This window comes from Manis pentadactyla, chromosome 12 (genome assembly GCF_030020395.1).
Source record: "Manis pentadactyla isolate mManPen7 chromosome 12, mManPen7.hap1, whole genome shotgun sequence".
Lineage (NCBI taxonomy): Eukaryota > Metazoa > Chordata > Mammalia > Pholidota > Manidae > Manis > Manis pentadactyla.
Genome location: NC_080030.1, coordinates 6172726 through 6193460, shown reverse-complemented (window position 1 = coordinate 6193460; position 20735 = coordinate 6172726). Strand labels below are relative to the sequence as shown.

The window sequence follows — 20735 nt, the reverse complement described above, 5'->3', positions numbered from 1 at the left end:
AAACACAAGCCACTGGCCCAGTGGCCCACAGGCCACAACCTAGCCACAACCAGCATTTCTGTGCCCTGGGCTCTTGTTTCCAGGTCGGGGCACGGCTGCCCGGAGCTCCACCCACCTGAGAAACTCAGCTTGGCCGAGGTCCCCGAGGGCTCTCTGGGAGGCCACCCCAGTGGTGCTTGCTCACCTTCAGCATTCAAGCAACCAACAGTCGGAAACCGGGGATCAGTAAGGGAGGGGGGCCTTCCGGACACCCAAGTGGGAGGCAGGGCGGGGATGGGACCCAAACCCGCCTGCCTGGCCCTGCAGGGTGTGTCCTGCCACTGCGCCATGCTGCCTCCCCCACTGCCTTCCAAAGGGGGACCCCACACAACAAATCTGCCCGATGGAAGCATTATGCACACCGGCCAGGAGGTGCGCGGTGGGACGTCACTGGGTGAGGTGGGGGGCCCTGCCCGGTGGGTCCTTGAGTCATCCCCCCTCAAGTGGGGCCCTAGATGCCCCTCTTCTCCCCCACCCTTGGTAGCTGCCCTTCTTGACCCTCCTCTCTGCTGACCCCTGGCATGGCCAAGAGGCATTCTACCCACACAGGGAACTTCCCAGCAGGACCATCTGCCGCCTGCCAAGCCTCCTCCTGAAGCCGGGAACCGGCCTGTCTGCCAAGGTGCGAGACGGGGGCATGGTCCGGGGCCACCCAGCACCCACACCAGTGACCCACTCCGGCCTGAGGGGGCCAACGGCTAGAAATGGCCAGGGGCAGACCAACCGCAGAAACCACCACCCAGGCGGGTGGGGAAGTGCTTCCCGTGCGCTGTGCCAGGCACCTGGCAGTGGACACCTGCTCTCTGTTTCAACCTCCGCCCCTGTATTATCTCCCTGGGGTACATGACAAATGAACACTAAACTTGGTGGTTTAAAACAAAAGAAATCTATCTTCTCCTCGGTGTGGAGGGCAGAGTCCACAGCGAAGGCGTGGCAGGGCCACACTCCCCGCTTCTACTGGTGACCAGCAAGCCCCGGCTCATGGCCACGTCCCTCCAACCTCTGCCTCTGTGGCCATGTGACTGTCCTCCCCTGCATGCCTGTGTCTTCACGTGGCCTTCTTACAAGGCCACCTGTCACGGAAATAGGGCTACCCTAATACAGTCTGACTTCATCTCAACTCATCACACCTGGAAAGACCTTGTTTCCAAATACGGTCTCATTCCCAGGTTCCAGGGTTTAGGACCAGAACATCTCTTTCTGGGGGACACACTTTGTCCTACAACAGTACCTTGTATGTGTCCCCAAGTTGTCCTTCTACCAACTGAGCCCAGAGTCACACTGCAGTTGACTTGGAATATGAAAGAACTTTCAATTCACGACTCACAACACTCAAGACTCCATGCGTGGGGTCCCCCTAACACTAAGCAACTCCGATACCATCTGCCCGAGGTCAGGGCAGACCCCACAGGGTCAGCTCTGCCCCAAGGGCTACCCCCACTTCAGACTCCAATCCCAAGTCCGAGCCTCCGTGCTTCTAGCAACCAGCTGTAAATCAGGGTTCCCACCACCCCCACTCACGTTCAATAACTGGCTAAAAAGGCTCACAGAACACAGGAAATCTCTACTACCCATTTATTGTAAAGGATGCAACTCAGGGGCAGACAGATGGAGGAGGTGCCAGGCAAGGCGCAGGGCGGGGGTGGAGCTTCCATGCCCCCACCGCCCGCGGCCGCCACATGCTCACCAGCCAGCAGCTCGCCAAACCACTTTTGTTGTAGATTTTTAAGGAGGTGTCGACAGGTAGGCTGACTGATTAAACCATTGGCTGCCGGTGATCAGCTCAACCCCCAGCCCCCCTGCTGTCCCCAGAGGAGGTCAGGGCTGCGGTTTGAAGTTCCATTCCTCCAACGCCCTGCCCACTGGCCCCATCCTCCCTGAGTCGCCCGTTGGCACTAACTCAGGTGTGGTTGAAAGGGCTTGTGAATAACAAGACACAGTACTCTAACACCCGCTCTGTCTGTGTGGTGAAGCACACACGCCACCCAGTCACACCTTAGCCACTTCTAAGAGCACAGCTCAAGGCATGAAGCACGTTTACAGGTGGTGCAGCCGTGCTCACCCTCCATCTCCAGAACTTTCCATCTCCCCAAACTGAAACTGTCCCCATGAAACACTCACTCCCCTCCCCTCCCCCAGCCCCGGGCCCCACCACCCGCTTTCTGTCTGTGGATGCGGCTCCTCTAGGAACCTCCTAGGAGGGGGACCAGACAGGATCTGTCCTGTGTCAGGCTAATGTCACTGAGCACCTTGTCCCCAAGGCCCATCCATGCTGTAGCAGGCGTCAGGACGTCCTTCCTTTTTAAAGCTGAGAACTATTCCAGTGCGTGCACGGGGCATGTTCCACGTGCCCATGCATCTGTCAGTGCACATTTGGATCGTTCCCACCTTTTGGCTAGTATGAACTGGCACTGTTTTAAATACTTCACGTATCTAAATCCACTTAATCTTCAAAAACCAGGCCATGAGCTTGACCCTATTACTTCAGTTTTACGGAGGGGGACACTGAGGCAGTGACAAAGATGAAATGACGGCTAACAGAGCTGGAATTCGGGGGCCAGGCGGTGTGGCTCTTGGGTCACCATCGTGGTCCCTGTGCCCACCTCACGCCTCTCTCTGAGGCTGGTGTCTGACGACATACCCACCCCGCAAACACCAGCTTTGGTGGTCTCGTCCAGCTCAAAGACTCGGCTGGTTCCCACGCTAGTATTACGTAGCACTTTATGATTATAAACCCCGCTATGAGCTCCTACTTAACCACCACTGTGCTTCAGATGAGGGAAGGAGAAATGGCCATCATTTTGCAGTTGGGAACACAGAGGCCAGCAGAGGGTCACTTGCCCAAGGTCACTAACTTGACCAAGACAATTCAGCGGCAGGCCAGCCCTGAGCTTCGCTTTGAGACAAACACACATTTTTAACCCCTTCATTCCAACAAACTTCACACACACTGCAGCCAAATCCTGAGCCAACCTCCCGGCAGGTCTGGCCCGGCTCCTGCCAGCTGAAGGAATGGAATCCGTGGCTCCCAGTTCATCGCTCCGACCCATCTTAAGAAGTAGGCAAGACAACAAACCAGGCACAGTGAGGGAGTCTCACTGTGCAGACCGGCTGAGTGGGCCAGTCTCCTCAGAGCAAAGATGACAGCCCAGCACTAACGGGCACCCTAATCGCACCCTCTGGAAGAAAAGGGAATGAAAGGCACAGCTAATGGATGGGGCACCAAGCGAGGGGAAACGAGCAGAACTCATATTGTTCAGTAAGCCTGCAAGTGGCTGCCGTGCACCTTTACCAGCGTTGCTGGGCTGCAATAGCTGCCTAACAAATGACCACAAACTCAGTGGCTTAAGACAACGCCCGTTATCTCAGCTCTGTGGGCATGGCTTACCTGGGCCCTCTGCTCATCGCAGGAGGCTGCAACCAGGTGTCAGGTCAGGGCTGGGTTTTAGCAGAAGGCTCTGCCGAGAAAGGATCTGCTTCTAAGCCCACTTGTGCAGTTGACGGGCTTCACTCCGTCCTGGCTCTTCCGTGCCACGTGGGCCTCTCTCTCCAATGTGGCAGCTTGTGCCACCATAGCTGGCAAGGGAGGGAGTCTGCCAGCCAGACGGAAGCCACAATCTTCTGGAGCCTAATCACAGAAGTGACCTCCGTCACCTCTGCTGTGTCGTTGGTTAGAACCCACCACTAGGCAGGCCCACTCTCAAGGGAAGGAAGAGGAGGAGAGGATCCTCAGGGGCCATTTCTGCGTCTGTCTGCCAAAGTCAGAATGAATGACAGCCTATTAGCCCCACAGGCTCCACAAAGTGCTTGCATGGGCCAGACACCCTGGCGAAGTGCGTTATAACCCCAAAGGGGCTCCCCATCCCCTCAACTGACAGACTGAGGACTCCGAGGCTGCACGGAGCTGAGCTACCCCGGGAAACCAGGCAGGGCAGCAGGATGGAGACGGTCTCCAAAGCAAGGGCACCTACCTGTTACCCCCCCAAACAGATCCTGGGGATGCAGCCCTTCAGTATGGTGGACCCTACGTACTGGCGGGGTAGGTTTAAGCCCAAAGTGAATTTCTGGTCTCTCACCAGTCACGGATAGACTTGGGAAAACCCGTGAGGCCTGAGCATTCATTGAGATAAAATTTACTGAAATATTAAAACTAGAGGTTGACCAAAAAGAGATGAAAAAAGGATGAATTTTATGATGAATCATAGCTGAACTTTTTAAAAATTCAAAACCCCCAGGGAGAAATGTGCCCCTTGGTGCATGGAGCAAAGAAATAGAGGGATGACTGGGGGTGCTGCTTAAGGCTCAGAACTTCAGCTCCTGGGCAGGAAGTAAAGGGCCAGAAGGTTTCCCCCTCTGGAGCCACATTCCAGACCCAGAGGCTGTACCAGGTGGCAGCAGGAGCTGCAAGCCTCCTGAGCACCCGGGGCTGGGGGCGGGGGTGGTGCCCTGTGATGAGGTCTGCACCCAGGGCCCGAAGCAAGACGGGGGTGCCCACTGTAACCTGTCAGCATTCCAGGAAGCACAAAGGGACAGGAATGCCCTCTGACCCCACACTGGCTGCCTGGAAGCTTCCATCTCACTGCAGCAAAAGTAACCAGAGACAGGCAGAACCCCAAGGTCACAGAGCCTCCGGGGCCCCCCAGGTGTGCCCTCTTCTTTCCAAGTAGCATGGGGACAGGCAGTGGACGGATGGAGACACAAGAGCCTGAAAAGGCCACAGCAGGGTGACTGCCAGGCTGTCTGCCCCCGCCCGCAGGGTCAGAGCACAGAAAGCGGCTGGATGTCAGGCAAGTGGGCCTTTATTTCCTTGAGGCTTGGGGCAGGCACGTGCTCACACAGGCATGCATGAGATACAGCAGAGCTTATGAGGGGTGTACATGGGTTCCCAACCCAGCCCCCAGGAACGGGCCTGGGCCTGAGGAAGGACCCCACAGCCAGGTCCCAAGGTCTTGCCTCAGCCCCAGCAGCAAACTGGTGGCCTGAGCCATAGCTGGAGAACCAGTCCCACCTGCCGAGCTCCTCCCTTGGCCTGTGCTGGCCTCTGTTTGGAGAACTCCTCTGGGCTAAGGCAGGGTTGAACAAGGTGTCCCTTGCTTCACACCCTGCAGGAGAGAGCTCTGAGCTCAGAGCAGCCACCAGCTAGACTGTCGTCCACTGAAGCCTGGAGCCAAGACCCTGCTCGGGAGTGGCACCTAGTGGCGCACGGAGGCACTGCCCTCTGCAATTCCCTCCGCCCGCCTCTGCTCCAGGGCAGAAAGCACCTTCCGGGCCAGGTGCTCAAGGGAAACACCGGCAGCGTCAGACAAGACGACCCCTCCCCCAGGACAGCGCAGAGCCTTGGAGGGCAAAGGGACCCCACGGCTCCCTGGCAGGGGGACTCGGCCTCTGCAGTGTTCTGGGGGTGAATACTCCGCATGGCCCACCACAAGGGATGCTGGCCTGGAGCCCTGGCAGGCCAAAACACAGCACTGGAGAAGGGAGCTGGGTAGGCGGCACTGGCATCCTGAGGCCCCGGAGCAGGGACAGCTCCAGCCTGGCGCTCTGGAGGCAAGCGCCTTCCCGGGCTTCAGGGAGGCCCCAGGGACTCGGCTTCTGCAGATGTTCAATCACTGAGTCCAGGCACTGTGCCCTGCCACAGCCCTCAACAGCACCGCCATGGCGGGTCACCTCCTCAGTGGGGGCTCAGGGGCCGAGCCCTGGGCTAGGGATGTTTTCAGGGGCTGGGGGATGGGAAGAGCCGGTCTCAGAGGCCACCCACTGCCGACCTGGAGGAAGTGCCTGCAGGGCCGCTGGGGCCCCTCCAACCCCAAGCCCAGGGGTCCCTCGGCAAAGCCTCCCCGAGGGGCCATGTGCACAGACCCGCGTGGAGGGCCTGAAGCCCCGACCTAGGCCCTGCACATGAAGGGGGCCACCCTGTCACCCTGCCAGGTGTGAAGCACCTGTGTCTACCATGTCCAATTTCACCCTAGCAGTACCAACCCCTCAGAGTCCAGATTTCCCTGCTGATGCTGCAGGCCCGGGAGAGAGGTGGACTACAGAGGTGGCCCTATGGAAGGTGGGGGAGAAGAGGCCCAGACCAGCCTGTCCTCCTGTGACTGAGCCCTACCCCGTGGCTGCAACTCCTGGGCCCATGGAACATGCCCCAGTCCAGTGCCCTTCCCGGACTGCAAAGCACAGCCATCACCCCAGTACCCTCTGGGCCTGCCTGCCTGCCCCATGTGGCCCTAGCGGAGGCTGCACTCCACCCCCTGCAGCTTCTCCTGCTCCATGGCTCGCACCAAATCCTGCACGAACCGCATCTCAGAGGCCACCTGCTTGGCCAGGGCCTCGTAGCGGTTCTCCAGGCGGCTGAAGCGGCGCTTGAGCCCGCTGGCCCCCAGCAGGGCGCCCTTGGTCTCCTCCTGGGCCTGCCGCTGCAGCGCCTCGGTCTTGTGCAGCTCCTGCCGCAGCCGCCGCAGGTCCTGACCGATGCTCTCATTCTCCTCCCGGTACCAGGCCTCCTTCTCCTCGTAGATGGCCGCCAGTGCTCCGATGTCCTCCTGGAAGAGGCGCCGGCTGCGCTCCAGCCCACGCAGACCCTCCTCAGCCGCCGCCACCTCCTCCAGCACCTTGGAGAAGCGCTCGAAGTTGATGTACGTGTTGTTTGGGGGCATGCTCGAGTGTGACTTGATGGTGTACTCCTTGAGGCGGGCCGTCTTCAGGCGCCTACGCTCCGGCTTCCGGCCGCTGTCCTCACGCCGCACATTCCGTCGCCGAATCGCCTACAGGGAGACAGGAACAATGCCTGGGGCGGGGGGCAGGTGCCAGCCCACTGGGGGCCATGTCTGGGGGATGGGAAGAGTCAATCTCAGAGGCCACCCACCACCGACCTGGAGGAACTGCCTGCACCTCTAGAAGAGAGGCCAGGGTGCCCAGGGCTGATAGGTAAAGTTTTATTTTACCTGAATAAAATTTCACTGGCCCACGACCATGCCCATTCACATGGCACTTTCCTTATACGGTGGCAGAGCTCATGCCAGACGCCGAGGAGCAGAAAGTACTTATTCTCTGGCCCTTTACAGCAGGCAGTTATCACCCCTGGCCTAGAGGTAGCCCTCTGCACGCACAGAGGGCCAAGGACCCCGGAAGGGTGTTAGGGAGACAATGCCAATGCCGTCTCAGTGTGTACCCCGTGTCCCCTTGCCCAGGCCCACTCCCTCGGAGACACTCCCTGCATACTCAGGGCTTGTCACACCTGCCGTCCTTAAGGGGGAGCAGCCCCACCAGCCTCACCTTGATCCAGGAATGCTCCAAGCTCTGGGCAATGGTCATTCTTCTCCTGGAAAAACCCCCGACGCCCTGGTTAGTCACACGGGTGCCACCTGCCCCATCCCCCAAGGCTCACAGGAAGAGTCAAGCAGAAAGGGAGAGTTTTCCAGGCTCCACCTGCCCCACACCCCCAGGCTCTGTTCTCGGCCCCCACGTACCGCCAACTCAAGACACCTCGCCCAGGAGACCCCCAAACTCCTAAAGTCACCTTCTAGCCTATAGACAAGTCCCTGAAACCTTAAACTGCACAGATAGTCAAAAACATCATTCTGCTCAGCCACCGACAAGGAGCCCATCAAGGGGCCGGTGGAGGCAGCAGCTCCACGGTTTCCATGTTTGTTTTTTTGAAGGAGCCTGGATTTCCTTTTTAAATATGTATTTCTCACTGAAGTATAGCTGATACACAATATGATTTGGTTTCAAGCACACAACACAGTGACAACAGTTACCGACACTACTAAACGCCGCCTCAACTAGCAGCTACTATCTGTCGGTATAGAAAGATGTTACACAGCTACGGACCACATTCTTCTCTACGCTGCACTTTCATCCCCGTGACTAACTTATATGGTGACAGAGATTCTGTGCCTCTTTATCCCCTTCACCTATTTCACCCACCCACCCGGCCCATCTCTGTTCCCTGGGGGCTTCTGTTGCCAAGGTGGAGCCCTCACATTGGGGTCTCGTGCACCCAGGCAGCCGTGGGAGGGGCTGGGCAGGCAGCAGGAATGGGGGTCACACCAGGGGAAGTCTGCTGCCCACGGGAGTGCCTCTCGGGGGCTGAGGGCTCCCTTGTCAGGATTTTGACTTTAAGGGAAATAAAAAAAGTGACCTGGAATTTTATGTGACTTCCTACTGTAAACACTGGCAACAAATTAAAAGCTCTTTTGAAAGAAACAGTGTGGGCCAACCCAAGCCACCCACTGCTATCACCGGCCCAGGGGAAACCACTCCTGGTTCCCAGCTACAGGGAGGTGGTGGCAGAGGGACGTGTTCTAGGGCTCGCTCGGCCTTCCCTGTGGGGACAGCCCCCCGAACCCCTGCCCGGCCTGGGGCTCCTACTTGGGGTCCTTGACAAGCAGCCGGCGGATGAAGTCCTTGGCCAGCTCGCTGGTGTTGCTGAAGTACTCCTCGTCGAAGTCGTAATTCACCGCCGAGATGTTGGTCAGGGTTTCCTGCTTGGTTTCACCCAGGAACGGGGATGCGCCACTCAAGCTGTAAGACAGACTTGGGGCTCAACTCCTTGTGCCTGCTCCGTAACCAAGCCACTGCCTGGGCTACCACCCAGGTCTGCCACGCCCACGACGGGGCCAGAAACAGAGGAAGGCGGACACAGGGTGCTGGGCCACTGCACACACCCACATTCCCCTGAAAACCTCCCCCAGAGCCAATCCCTAGCCAACCAGAAGGCATAAAAAGTCCACTGCCCAGCCACTGACAGATGTTAAAATGTGTGGGCAAGTTGCCATAGCATCTCCCTTCGGTGATTATGGAGAGAAAACCAGTAACTTTCCAGGGCAGTCCTGGCTGACACACCAACACATGGCCACTGTGTACACTGCTGATGACGACCCACGGACACGGGTGACTCCTGAGAGGCTGCACCGAGGCGCCCACACCACCACCCTGCAGGGCTCTGCGCACGTGACCCCGGGACACATGGTGAGAAGTACATATTTAGTCTTTGTCCTCACACAACCCCCAAAACCCTTGAAATTTCTTAAGCTGTAAGAACTAAGAAGGCAGGAACCTCTTCTGGTATAATATCCGGTCTTTGTCCTCGGTTCCTGAAATAGGTCCAGGGTGAGGAGAGTGAGGGGTCTTTTGTTATTCCTAACTAGGCCCTTCCAACCACACCTGAGTCCACGCTAACATCCACCTTTGGAAAGCCCCTGCACCCACAGGACTGGGGATGGTGGCCCGGGGAACACGCTATAGGACCGACCAGAGGGGTGCAACTTCTGGCCCCACCCCTGATTTCCACAGAGGGGAGAGGGGCTGGAGGTTGAGCCAATCAGCAATGACCAACAATTTAATCCCTCACACCTCCATGGTGAGCCGCCATAAAATCCCAATAGTACGGGTTTTAGAGAGCTTTTGGATGAGGGATGACATCCATGTGCTGGGAGAGGGGCGCCCCCCACTCCATGGGAACGAAGCCTCTGTGCTCAGACCCTCCTAGACCACACCCCACAGACCTCACCTAGCTGTTCACCTGTGTCCTATACAATATCCTTTGTGATAAACTGGTAACAGTATATAAACTGTTTCCGGGTGCTGGGAGGGAGCTGCCCTAGCAAATTATCCAACTTGACAAGGAGCTCATGGGAACCTCCGATCTACAGCCAGAAGGTCAGAAGCATGGGTGACAACCCAGACTTGCAAATGGCATCTGAAGTTAGACGGAGCCCTTGACCTGTGGGACCTGATGTCATCTTCAGGTGGATGGTGTCAGAACAGAGTCACACTGCCGGGCACAAGTTGGTGTCAGAGAACCGCCTGCAGTAAGTAATCCTGGGTCGTGGGCCAGAGCGAGGACGTGAGTGGAAACCCGAGGAACCCGAGTTGCTGCTGCACACTGCTGGCCGGTGCGCCTCGGTGACGCTCATGTTGCTAAGGGCCCTGTTTGAGATATCACCACTAGGGGACTCTGCTGTTTCTGCAACTCCTCTGCCATGCATCCACACTTACCTCAAGTATTTAAAAAAAATATAAAACTAAAACTTAAAAAAACCATCTTCGGAACCCTTCAAGTCTGGTCACTATGCCCACTGACAAGGAAATAAAGATCAGCAGGAGCAGGCCTACTGCAGGGACGGAGAGGAGCAACAATCCGAACGTTGGAGATAACCTCGGAGTCAAACCCCGTTTCTGCACAGAGTGGGGCCAAGAGGGAGGGGGACAAGCAGTCCTGGCTCAGGCCCTGCACCAGAGGGTGTGGGGCCTTCTGAACTCTCTGGAAGCCCCCAAGGCAGGAGCCACACCTTTCTCTCCTGCACAAATTCATTCATTCACTCATTCATTCACTCTTCCCTCCATCCAGTCACTGAGCCCTGCAATCCGTCAGAGCATGGAAAGTCCTGTGCTTGGGGTCGCTGTCCCCGCCCGGGAGCCTTCCTGGCCCTCCTCCAGACCCAGCAAAGCCCCAGGAGTGGGGGAAGCGCTGACCAGGCACTCACAGGATGTAGGTGATGACGCCGATGCTCCTGGGGAGAACACAAGAGAGGAGATGAGGGGTCAGCTCAGCCATGGGGAGAGCACCCCCACCCCCAGAATCTCCCAAAGGCCAGGGGTCGAGGGCCCACAGCAAGAAGCCAGAAGCCCACAGCTCACTCTCTTTGTAGGGTCTGCCGGCCTCTGCCGAGTCCTGGACTCTCTCTGCCCCAGGGTCTCAAGGTTGGATACTTAAGGACGCCCAGCCACACCTGCTTGTCAAGGCTCAAACTGGCCAGGGGCAGGGCAGACAGCACAGCGGCCCCACAAACCACACAGACATGGCTCTACGGGGCCCAGTGTGCCCCAAAGCAGGTTGGCAAACTTTCTATAAAGGGTCAGACAGTATTTCAGGCTGTGTGAGCCAAATAGTCTCTGTTGTGCTGTCTATTTTGTTTTTAATAACCCTTTAAAAATGAGAAAACCATTTCTAGCTCATGGGCCTGCTCTGGCCTGTGGGCTCTAATCTGCCCATCCCAGTTCTAAGGCAACAGTCCCTCCTGCACAGGCCGAAGAGCACCAAGACCACGAGAAGAGGCTGAGTCCCGGCCTGTGGCTGTGGCCCCACAGTTCCTGGGACAGCTGGGGGCTCCCTGAGGAGCAGGGAGGCCCAGTCCCAGGTGTGTGTTGGGCTTCGTGCCTGGCAGCCCTGAGCCCTGCCACCTCCCATGCCACTCACCACATGTCTGCCTCTAGACCCAAGGGTTCATAGTTGACAATCTCGGGAGCTGCGGGGACAGGGAAACAGAAGGTGCAGGGTCAAGTGCTGGGTGTGTCCGAGGCAGCACTGGGATGGCCAAGGGGAGAGGCACAGCCCCAACCGCAGGTGACTACCTGGGGAGTGGGGGTTGAACACAGGCACATGGGCAGGGCTGGCTCTGGGCCAGGAAGGCCCTGAGCTCCCATGTGACCAATGCCAGGACATGGGAGAGGAAACCTGAGGGTGGTACATCGGGTATCCAGGGGCCAGGCCCAACTCGCCCATGCCAGCTGGAAATCAAACGCTCCACCCTAGGCCCTGGCCCCCAACGCACCATGCAGGGCCTTACCCACAAACTCTGGGGTGCCAAAGATGTTCTTGAACTCATTCCCTGCTTCAATCTTGTGGGCGATGCCAAAGTCTATGAGTTTGATCCTTGGGTTGGGCACGCTCTTGTCCAGGAGCATTATGTTCTCTGGCTGGGGGTGGGGAGGGAAAGCAGGGCAGTGGTGGGGCTCTGCTGCCTCTTCCAGCCCACACCTCCACACACAGCACCCATCTGCCCTGAGAACCTCCTGCACTCCCAGTCCAAGGGGTGTGGGCAGCTAAGCCCACCCATGGTCCCAAGCCTGACCGGGTTCGTCCCCTCGAGCTCCTAGGCAGCAATGGGCTCAGGGGGCGGGTGTGCGTTCTGTACCTGTGCGAGCCAGGCCTCACCGTGCTGGCCACCCCAGCTCCATCCTGGGCCCGGCAGGGCTCACCTTGAGGTCGAAGTGGGCGATGCGCTTGGAGTGCAGGTAGTGGACACCGTCCAGGATCTGCTTGAGGAACTGGGTGGCCTCATCCTCCGTCAGCGACTCCTTCTCTGCCAGGAAATCAAAGAGCTCCCCACCTGAGACCAGCTCCAGGATGAGCACGACATCAGTCTTATTCTCAAAGATGTCATGCAGCGTGATGATGTTGGGGTGCCGGATCTCACGCAGGATGTTCACCTCCCGCTCGATCTCCTCCCGGCTGACGCCCCGCCGGCTGGACGACAAGCGGCGCTTCTTGATGAACTTTGCAGCGTACTCCTTCCCGGTGCCCTTCTGCCGGCATTTTCGCACAATTGCAAACTGGCCGCTGCAGGGACAGAGGAGATGGGAGCAGGGCACTGAGAGAGACCCACTCCGAGGGGGAGCAGAAAGAATGGGACCTTTTGGGACAGCGCTTTTCCAGTTCCTGGTGCCACGCAGATGACCAACCCCCACTCTCCCCGAGAAGTCCCCAGCAGGTGCCTCTGTGTGAGTGCCAAGTGGTGCAGGATGCACAGCTGCCATGGCATTGCTGCAACAGCGAGAAGAACGGAAACAGCTCCATGTTTATCACACAGGAGCTGGAGCCACCGTAGTAGGTCCAGCGGAATTTCACAGTGATGAAAAGAACTGGAGGCAACTCTCTGTGTGCAGCATTAGAAGACATGGTGGGGACCTGCTAGGCGAGAAGGCCAGTGGCAGAACAACGCAGGATGAGCTCCTGCTGTTTAAAAGGGCGTGCGCTGTCCCCAGGTGTGCAGACGGTGATGTGGGTCCCTGCAGGGACAAAGGTCCAGGGGATGTGCCCAACCTGCTAACAAACATCTCCGAGGAGAGGGACTGGGGAAATGGCGCAGCAGAGAGCGGTCCTTCCTGCTTATTTGAGATGGTTCTATACTGATTCAACTTTTCCGGGTGCATTTCGCTATTTTTAAAAACCTGATGAAAAATCCATTGAGTTCAAAAGAGCTTCTTCTTCAAATGGCAAACTAAAGAAAGTGCACACAATTTCAAAATAACAGATGAGTGAGGGTGTGGAGAAATGAGAACACGCACACACAGCTGGTGGAGATGCAAAATGGGCAGCCGCTGTGGCAAACAGGCTGGTGGCTCCTCGGAAGGGTCAACGTGGAGTTCCCACCTGACCCAGCAGCCCCACTCCTAGAGTCTATCCTAGGACAGCGCACACTCACACAGGACCCGGTGGGCAAATCTTCCTAATAGCACGATTCATAGCAGCCAGAAGGTGGGAACAACCAGGTGTCCATCAGCAGACGAACAGATACACACAGCGTGGTCCATCCACACACAGGAACGTCACTCAGCCATGAAAAGGCGTGGAGCTCTGGCACGCGCTATGACATGCATGCACCCTGACCACATGGTGCTTAGTGAGAGGCACCAGACACAGAAGGCCACATGGAGCATGATCCCATTTCTGTGAAATGCCCAGAACAGGCAAATTCACAGACAGAAAGTGGGTTTATGGCTGCTGGAGGAATAGGGAGTCTCTGTTAATGGACACTGAGCTTCATTTTGGTGTGATGAAAGCATTCAGGAATTATTTAGGGGTGACAGTTGCAAAACGCTGCAAAAATACTAAAGATCATTAGCTTGTATGCTTTAAATGAATGAACTGTATGGATTGCGTATGAAGCTTGACAGCTGTTATTTAAATGAGAGAAATTCTATTTACTGCACCCTAGGGAGCTGTCCAATGTCCAAACTCTTCTGCTGTCTAGGAACTTAGTTTTGTTAACTTGCTTCAACTCAGAAGTTGACTGAAAAAGGGCAGACAGTAAATCTTTTTAGCTTTACAGGCCATGTGGTCTCTGTCACAACTCTTGTGTGTTTTTACAACCCTTTAAAAAGTTTAAAAACCGTTCCAGTCCATGGTGTGCAGCAGTACACAGACTCGGCTGCATCGGGCTCACAGGCACAGTTTGCGGACTCCTGTTTCTGGAGGTTATGCGCAGACGCATGTGAGCAGAGGGACTGATTCCAAGACAGAAGGCACACGTTTCAGACAAGAAACTTAAACAAGGCACCGCCAGGGCTCAAGATAAAAGAAACTGTGTGACATCTCAGGGAAATGGGAGACAGGGCATGGAGTAAGGAATGGCAGCCATACGCCTTAGGGAGAGGCGGAATCTCTTAAGTTGGTGATGGCACAGGAGAGAGAGGCCAGGCAGAATGAGCCTGAGAACAGAGACAGGGCACCTTTGCCAAGCCAGCAGGGCTCTCAGAAAAGCCCAAAGACCCGACTGGATTTGCCCGAGTCCGTGGACCTACTCACAATGCTCAGGACCACCTACAGCTGGCAAGCACCTAAGCCATTGCCCTCATCAACATCAAGGAGCAGATGTGCCCACAGGGGACCATCACAGATATGTTCTGCCCGCACTTGGGTGGCCAGAAGGTGGGTGAAGTTCAAGGTAGGCTGGTGGAAGGTACAAAAGTATTTATCATTGTGCTAAATAATGCCCCCTCCACACACAAAGAGGCTCACATCCAAATTCCCAGAACCTGTGAACACTGCCTCTCGTGGTGAAAGGGACTTTGCAGGTGGGATTAATTTAAGGCCCCTGAGATACAGGTGACCCTGGATTAGCCAAGGGGCCCGTGTCATCACAAGGGTCCTTATAAGAGGGGAGCAGGAGGGTCAGCGTCAGAGAGAAATGAGAAGGGGTGGGCTGCTGGCTGTGAAGACGGAGGAAGGGGCCCCAAGCCAAGGCAAGGGGTTCTCCAGAAGCTGGAAGACACAGGGAACAGTTTTCCCTGAAGCCTCCAGAGGAACCAGCCCTGCAGATTCCAAACCTTTAAGATCATAAATACACATTCTTCTAAGCCACTAAATTGTGGTGATTTGTTATAGCAGCAAGAGGAGATTTAAACAGTAATCTAAATGCCACAGGTCAGACAAGGGCAAAACGCTCCTGATGAGGCCTCCCATCCTCGCAGCCAGTCCACCGCGACGGCCTGAGCACACTACGCTCCCACCCACCACCAAGCTGGCTAACACTCCCCCACCCCCACCCCACTGACATCAACCAAGCTAATTCTTCCAGGCCCACTGCCCACCCTGCAACACCTCACTGATGGTAACAACATCAAGTGCCGAGTGTTCACCACGTGCCAGCAACGCTGTGCTGCGCACTGAACATGTGGCCTAATTTTCAAATACAAGGATCATTTTCCTCTAGCTTTATTCCAAGCTGAACAAATAAAGACAAGTAAGAGCTCCCGAGAACAGGTGAAAAGATGCTGCCACACCTGAATTGTGTCTCCAAAAAAATCTGTATATTGAAGCCCAAATTCCCAGGACCTCAGAATGTGACTATTTGGAGAAAGATCCTTTAAAAGAGTGATTAAGTGAAAATGAGGTCAGGAGGGTGGCCCGGATCCAATCTGTCTCTGTAAGAGGAGGAGACTGGGAGCCAGACACACACAGGGACAACCACATGAGGACACAGGGAGAAGACGGCCATCTGCAAGCCGAGGAGAGAGGCCTCTGAAGAAACCAAGCCTGTGACACCTTGCGTCTTGGACTTCTAGCCTCCCAAACTGGGAGACAGTAAATGCCTCCTGGTGAAGCCGCCCAGTCTGTGGCACTTTGCTATGGCAGCCCAAGCTAATACAACTGCACACACCACTCCCTGACACGGAGGCCAAGGTGGAAGTCCACGGATTCATCAACTACAGATTAATTTATTTCTGGAGATTATCGATGTGATCTTGAATTGGGAAGAAAGAGCTGCGCCTGCCCCTCCTCCACCCCCCACCATGCACACATGAAGAAATGCTCCTGGTTCATTCAGCCCCATGACCCCTGGGACAAGAAAACATGTCCCTGCTTGAGGTCCCTGTCATCATGGAGATTCTCAGCAGCCAACTCCCCAAAGACAGTAAATAATGGGAGGCAGGAAGGACACAGTTCTGCCAGAGACTGAATTCCAGCTTGATCCTCTCTGAAACTGAGGGCTTATCACAGTGGCCAGCTTCAGCACTGGGTGAACACTGACAAGAGGATGGCGTTTTGGGCACTGGGACACACTCCCTTTCCAACATGCAGGGCCCGGTGATCATGCAGACGTCTAATAAGCCCATTTCCAGGTGGTCAGATGCCCACCTCGGGTTCCTGCATGCATAGGCTTTGGGGATGGTGGGGTCTGAGCTCAAGGTCCAAATTCTGCTCGCCCACTTCCATCTTACTGGCCTCAGGCAAGCTGCTTCCCTTCTCTCAGTCCCAGTTTCTTTACCTGTAGAATGGGATAATAATGGCCCCTGACTTGTAGATTAATGCAAGTGACATAAAGTCAGCCTAGAACTCAGACATCCAAACATCTATAATTTATACAAACTGTAGCAGGGCATGCAGAGTCCTGTGCCTTTAATCATGCATTTCTGAGAATGTTCCAGATTATTACACACATCAGTACTGCCCAAGATGGCAGCCGCTGGCCACACAGCAGCTGTCAGGCCAGTTCAAACTGAGATGTGCTGTGAGCATGATACATGCCAGACTTCAAAGACTTCATATCAAAGAAAGGTGGTAAAATACTTCATTAATAATTCTTATAGCAATTACAAACAAAATGTTAACAGTTTGAACTACTGGGTTAAATAAAATTAATTAAAAGTATTAAAATTGATACAACTAGTACAAAATTTCAATGAATTTCCTAGGGGGCATGCATTATACAGGTCCCCTGGCTCTTTTTTAACAGCTGCGTAATATTCCATCCACAGAAGTGGTGGTGCTATACTGGTCACTGAGGAGGCTTCCTATCTTTGGCTTATATAAAACCCTAATAGCAACTATCCCTGTTTACAGGTCACTAGGTCCATGCATTCATATATTGCCAATGAATTAATTCCTAAGAGTGGATTCAGTGGTTAAAGGGAATAAACATAGCTCATTTAAGCTGACTTTGCCAACTCAACCAGAGCTGAAGGTCCTAATATATTTTCAACAATAAAGTATGAGCTTCTTGAAGGACTGGGGAGCTCCATTCTCTACCACTCTTACTGTACAAACTGTAAGAGGAAATTCCTAAAGGCAGGACTTCAGAATCCCAAATAAGTCTGAAGCGCCCTCTTAGCAAAGGCCTGATGCAGGGCTCAGTTATTTACATTCCCTTCTGGTGACATCATGGGGCCAGCCAGCAGCAAACTCACCAAATAAGGTTTGAGACTCCAGTTAAAAAAAAAAAAAAGGTGGGGGGGATGGTGCCTGGCTAATCTGAGGCAGGGGAGCTTCCAGGAGACTTTCCAAGGCCTAGCCAGGCAGGAAATCAACTGCCTGGCTGGAATGGAAAACCTCCACTCTTTCCCACAAGAATGCTAAACAATTGGCAGGGATGTGAGCCAGACAGGAGGCCTTCCCTGGAAACGTGCAAAGAGCTGGGGAGACTCAAGTCCCTCCCAACAATAAAACCGCCATCATCTACTGATCTCATGCCACATGCCAGGCACTGGGTTCGGTGCTATATAAGCTCGATTACATTTCTCCCTAAAGGAAACACAGAGGACACCAAAGCAAGAACTGACACCGGACTCTAAAGCCCAAACCCGTTCCACTAGCACAGGACACTGACTAATTCCTTCTTGGACTGCAGGATCAAGGACATGAGGGGACACACTGTCCAAAAGCCCCCATACCTCCCAGTCCCCAGAGCCACTGCTCACCTGCCCAGCTCCTCTCCCATCTCATAGTGGTCTTCCACATCTTCCTGTCTGAATGTGGACATGGTGGCCAGTCCGCCTTCCAGCACCTTCTGCTCGGGTGGAAGTCCAGTAACTGAACCCTGGGGACAGGACCTCGGAGAGCCCCCTAGCCGTTATCCTAAGGAGATGGGGAAAGAGAGAAAGAGGGAGACACCAGCCATTACTCTTAGGCAAATGGAGCAACCTGTTCCCTGAAAATGGGTTCCACATCACTCCTTCCTGAAGTACCCAACTCCTCATAGAGGGCACGTGAATTGGGCAGGCTGGGTACTTTCATGTGTCATTTCATTTAGACCACACACCACCCAGTCACCATCAGCCCCACTGGACCACCTTCACCCCTGTAAACTCCCACCAGGCACATACCTCTGGTTCCCCACACACTGCTCCCACCTCTCTGCCTCTCCCTCCTGGGCATCTCCCAACCTGCTTAACCAGAGCCCCACACAGTCCTGCAAATTCCCCCATGCTCTTCACACAAGCAAACCCTGGGGCTCCCTCACACCTGCCCAGCTTCCTAACGAGTTCTAGTCCCAGTGGCACTCCCACTCCTCTGCCCATCTGCGGCCTCCAGCCCTCCTTGTCCTTTCCCGTTCCCCCACCAAACCCTCCTCCCACCTCGACTTAAGATCTCTCTTAAGACCCTCCTCAGCGGTGGGCTACCCACAAACCTGAATTCCCCAGGAACTGGACAATGGCTTTCAAGCTCCTGCAGACGCCCTACCCACCTCTGCCTCCCTCTGACCACCATCCTTGCAAAACTAACCTCTTCCCCGCTTCTAGAAAGCACCCCTTCAAACATCAGAAGCCCCACACCAAAGGGGCCCCACGAAGGGCCACATCTTAAGTGTTCTTGCGACCGTCCTTCACCCCTAACCTTCGCACCAGCTCCCAGGTAGACCGCGACGGCCCCCTTCACAGACCTCCCAACCCCGAAGATCCCTGCTTGAGCGTCCCCGAGGCCGCCACGCCCCTTGCCGGCCCTGGCCAGCCCTTCTCCTGCTCGGTCATCCCAGAGGTCCCCACACGTTCCCAAAGCGCCGCCACGGCCCTCCCAGATCCACCAGCCTCATACCGAGCCCACTCCGTACCCTCTGCGGCCCCGCGCCTCGGACCGACCCTTCTGCCGCCCCAGGATCCTCAAGCACCGCGGCCTCGACCGCGGCGACGCACCGACTAGGGCTGACGTCACCGCGTCCGTAAGTGCCCGCCCCCGGGAGGCGGATCCCATGTCCCAGTGGTCAGCGGTCCCGCCGCTCGTGGTGCCCCGCCCTCTACCGCCTTCCAGGCTGGTCCTCTAGCATCTGGCCGATGCCGTCTCGTCACTGTCGCAGAGGCACACCCTCGTGCACCTGATTGGCTGTAATGGACTTCGGTCAGGCTTACGGAAGCCTGAAGGCTGACTTCCGGCTCTTGGTCTGCCCCGCCCTCTCTCCTCTGACCCAGGTCCTGAAGCAGGTGGGTTGCTGAACTCGTGCATCTCGCTACCTGCCTTTCTTAGGCACAAGGTACGCGAATCCAAGCCCAGCTCCGGTATGAAAGGTCCTGGGGTGGCCCGCGGGCTGCTTTGTCCATGAGCGGCAGTTTCCTTCTCTGTAAGATGTTACCCGCATTCCAAATACATAAATGCAAATGAGGAGGGTTGCCATTCATGCTTAAGGATTCTTCGGACCCCTGCTGACCTCCAGATACATGATAAAACAGCTAGCATCTACTGAGCTTTAGTGTGTACCAATCAACAATATTAGTAGGTAAAATATATTACTGTTTTCCCCATTCTGCAGATGGGGAAGCCAAGACCCAGAGAGGTAATATAACCTACCCAAAGTCACACAGCCAGTAAATGGCATAGCTGAGATTCATTCCCAGATAGGCCTGAACCCAAAGCCAGCGCTGAACCACCTCAGATTCCATCTGTCATGTTTTTTGGCCTGCACTAACTGCCTTAAAACCATGCCATTATACCTGTTTTTCACTCCACTCCACCGCGTTTTCCTTCAGACCTCCCACTCCAATTTTTTTTTTTTTGATAAGCAGGGCCACTGTTTTTATTCCACCTTCTGAGTTACTTTTGTGGTTGAAAATAAAACAAAACAAATATTCCCAGATTCCTATGGGTTTACATTTTGGCCTTAATGGGGCATGCCTATCCCATGGAAATCTTTAAGGAAGTCTTAAAATTCCCGGTCCTGAGTCTGCTCCCAGGCCTGCAGGCAGTTGGCAGTCCCACTCCAATTTTTATGAGCTGTTCCTTTGCCTGATCGCCTTCCACTCTTGTCTGACTCTCACACACAGCTAAAGCAACACCTTCTCCCATCCCCAGTTTCCCTTTTTACATCTTACATTTGTCACAACTAAGGGACCAATAGTAATACTATAACGAAGTCCACACTTTATTCAGATTTCCTTGTTTTCCCTAACGTTTATTTTCTGTCCCAGGATGCCACATGACAGTTCTTACGCTTCTCTTGGCTGTGACAATTTCTCAGAGACTTTCTGGTTTGGGGTAACTTTTTCAAGGGCTTAGTGAGGTATTTTGTAAAATATCCCTCAACTGGGATTTGTGTTTTTCTTAGTTAGACTGGGGCGATGGGTTTTAGGGAGGAAGCCCTTAGAGGTCGAGTGCCATTCTCACCCACCTTATCAGGGGTCCATAGTATCAACATGACATTACTGTTGATGTTAACTGGCTTTAGGCAGTTTGTCAGGTCTCTCCGTTATATATATATTTTCTCTCTCCTTTCTATACTGTACTCTTTGGAAGAAACAAACGAACAGCCCACACTTAACGAGTGGAGATGAAACATTTTGATTTGAAAAAAACTGACAAACCACAGTTAATTTAGACTTGGGTATTTGGCAGACATCTCAAAAATGAATTGAGTCTGTCACCTCAAGGAAAATAACTGACAGTATTTGCCAATGGTAAAATCTGAGCTTTCGAGGAAAAAATT

At 54.9% G+C, this 20735-nt stretch overlaps 1 protein-coding gene across 3 annotated transcripts; it reads right to left on the bottom strand.

The window, feature by feature from the left end:
* Positions 1 to 4822: 4822 nt before the first annotated feature.
* DAPK3 (death associated protein kinase 3) lies at positions 4823 to 18987 on the bottom strand. 3 transcript variants are annotated; one of them, XM_036883313.2, is made up of 9 exons: positions 18873 to 18987; positions 17743 to 17899; positions 12022 to 12382; positions 11610 to 11739; positions 11240 to 11288; positions 10527 to 10553; positions 8410 to 8562; positions 7312 to 7357; positions 4823 to 6800 (listed from the first exon to the last, which is right to left on the bottom strand). In XM_036883313.2, the coding sequence occupies exons 2-9, from the start codon at positions 17802 to 17804 to the stop codon at positions 6264 to 6266; spliced, it is 1365 nt and encodes a 454-aa protein (XP_036739208.2). In that variant the 5' UTR covers positions 17805 to 17899; positions 18873 to 18987; the 3' UTR covers positions 4823 to 6263. The 3 variants fall into 3 exon arrangements, with proteins under 3 accessions (XP_036739208.2, XP_036739215.2, XP_057345810.1); XM_036883320.2 differs by having other exon boundaries at positions 18857 to 18963; XM_057489827.1 differs by lacking the exon at positions 10527 to 10553 and having other exon boundaries at positions 18857 to 18963.
* Positions 18988 to 20735: the final 1748 nt, after the last annotated feature.

What these genes read in the sequence shown, in the direction of transcription:
- DAPK3 (XM_036883313.2), bottom strand. Translation starts at nt 17,804, where the DNA reads ATGTCCACATTCAGACAGGAAGATGTGGAAGACCACTATGAGATGGGA. An exon ending in TGGCACCCCAGAGTTTGTGG is followed by an intron (nt 11,289 to 11,609) that starts GTAAGGCCCTGC and finishes CTGTCCCCGCAG; the next exon opens with CTCCCGAGATTGTCAACTAT. An exon ending in CTGCTTGTCAAGGACCCCAA is followed by an intron (nt 7,358 to 8,409) that starts GTAGGAGCCCCA and finishes GGGTTTTTCCAG; the next exon opens with GAGAAGAATGACCATTGCCC.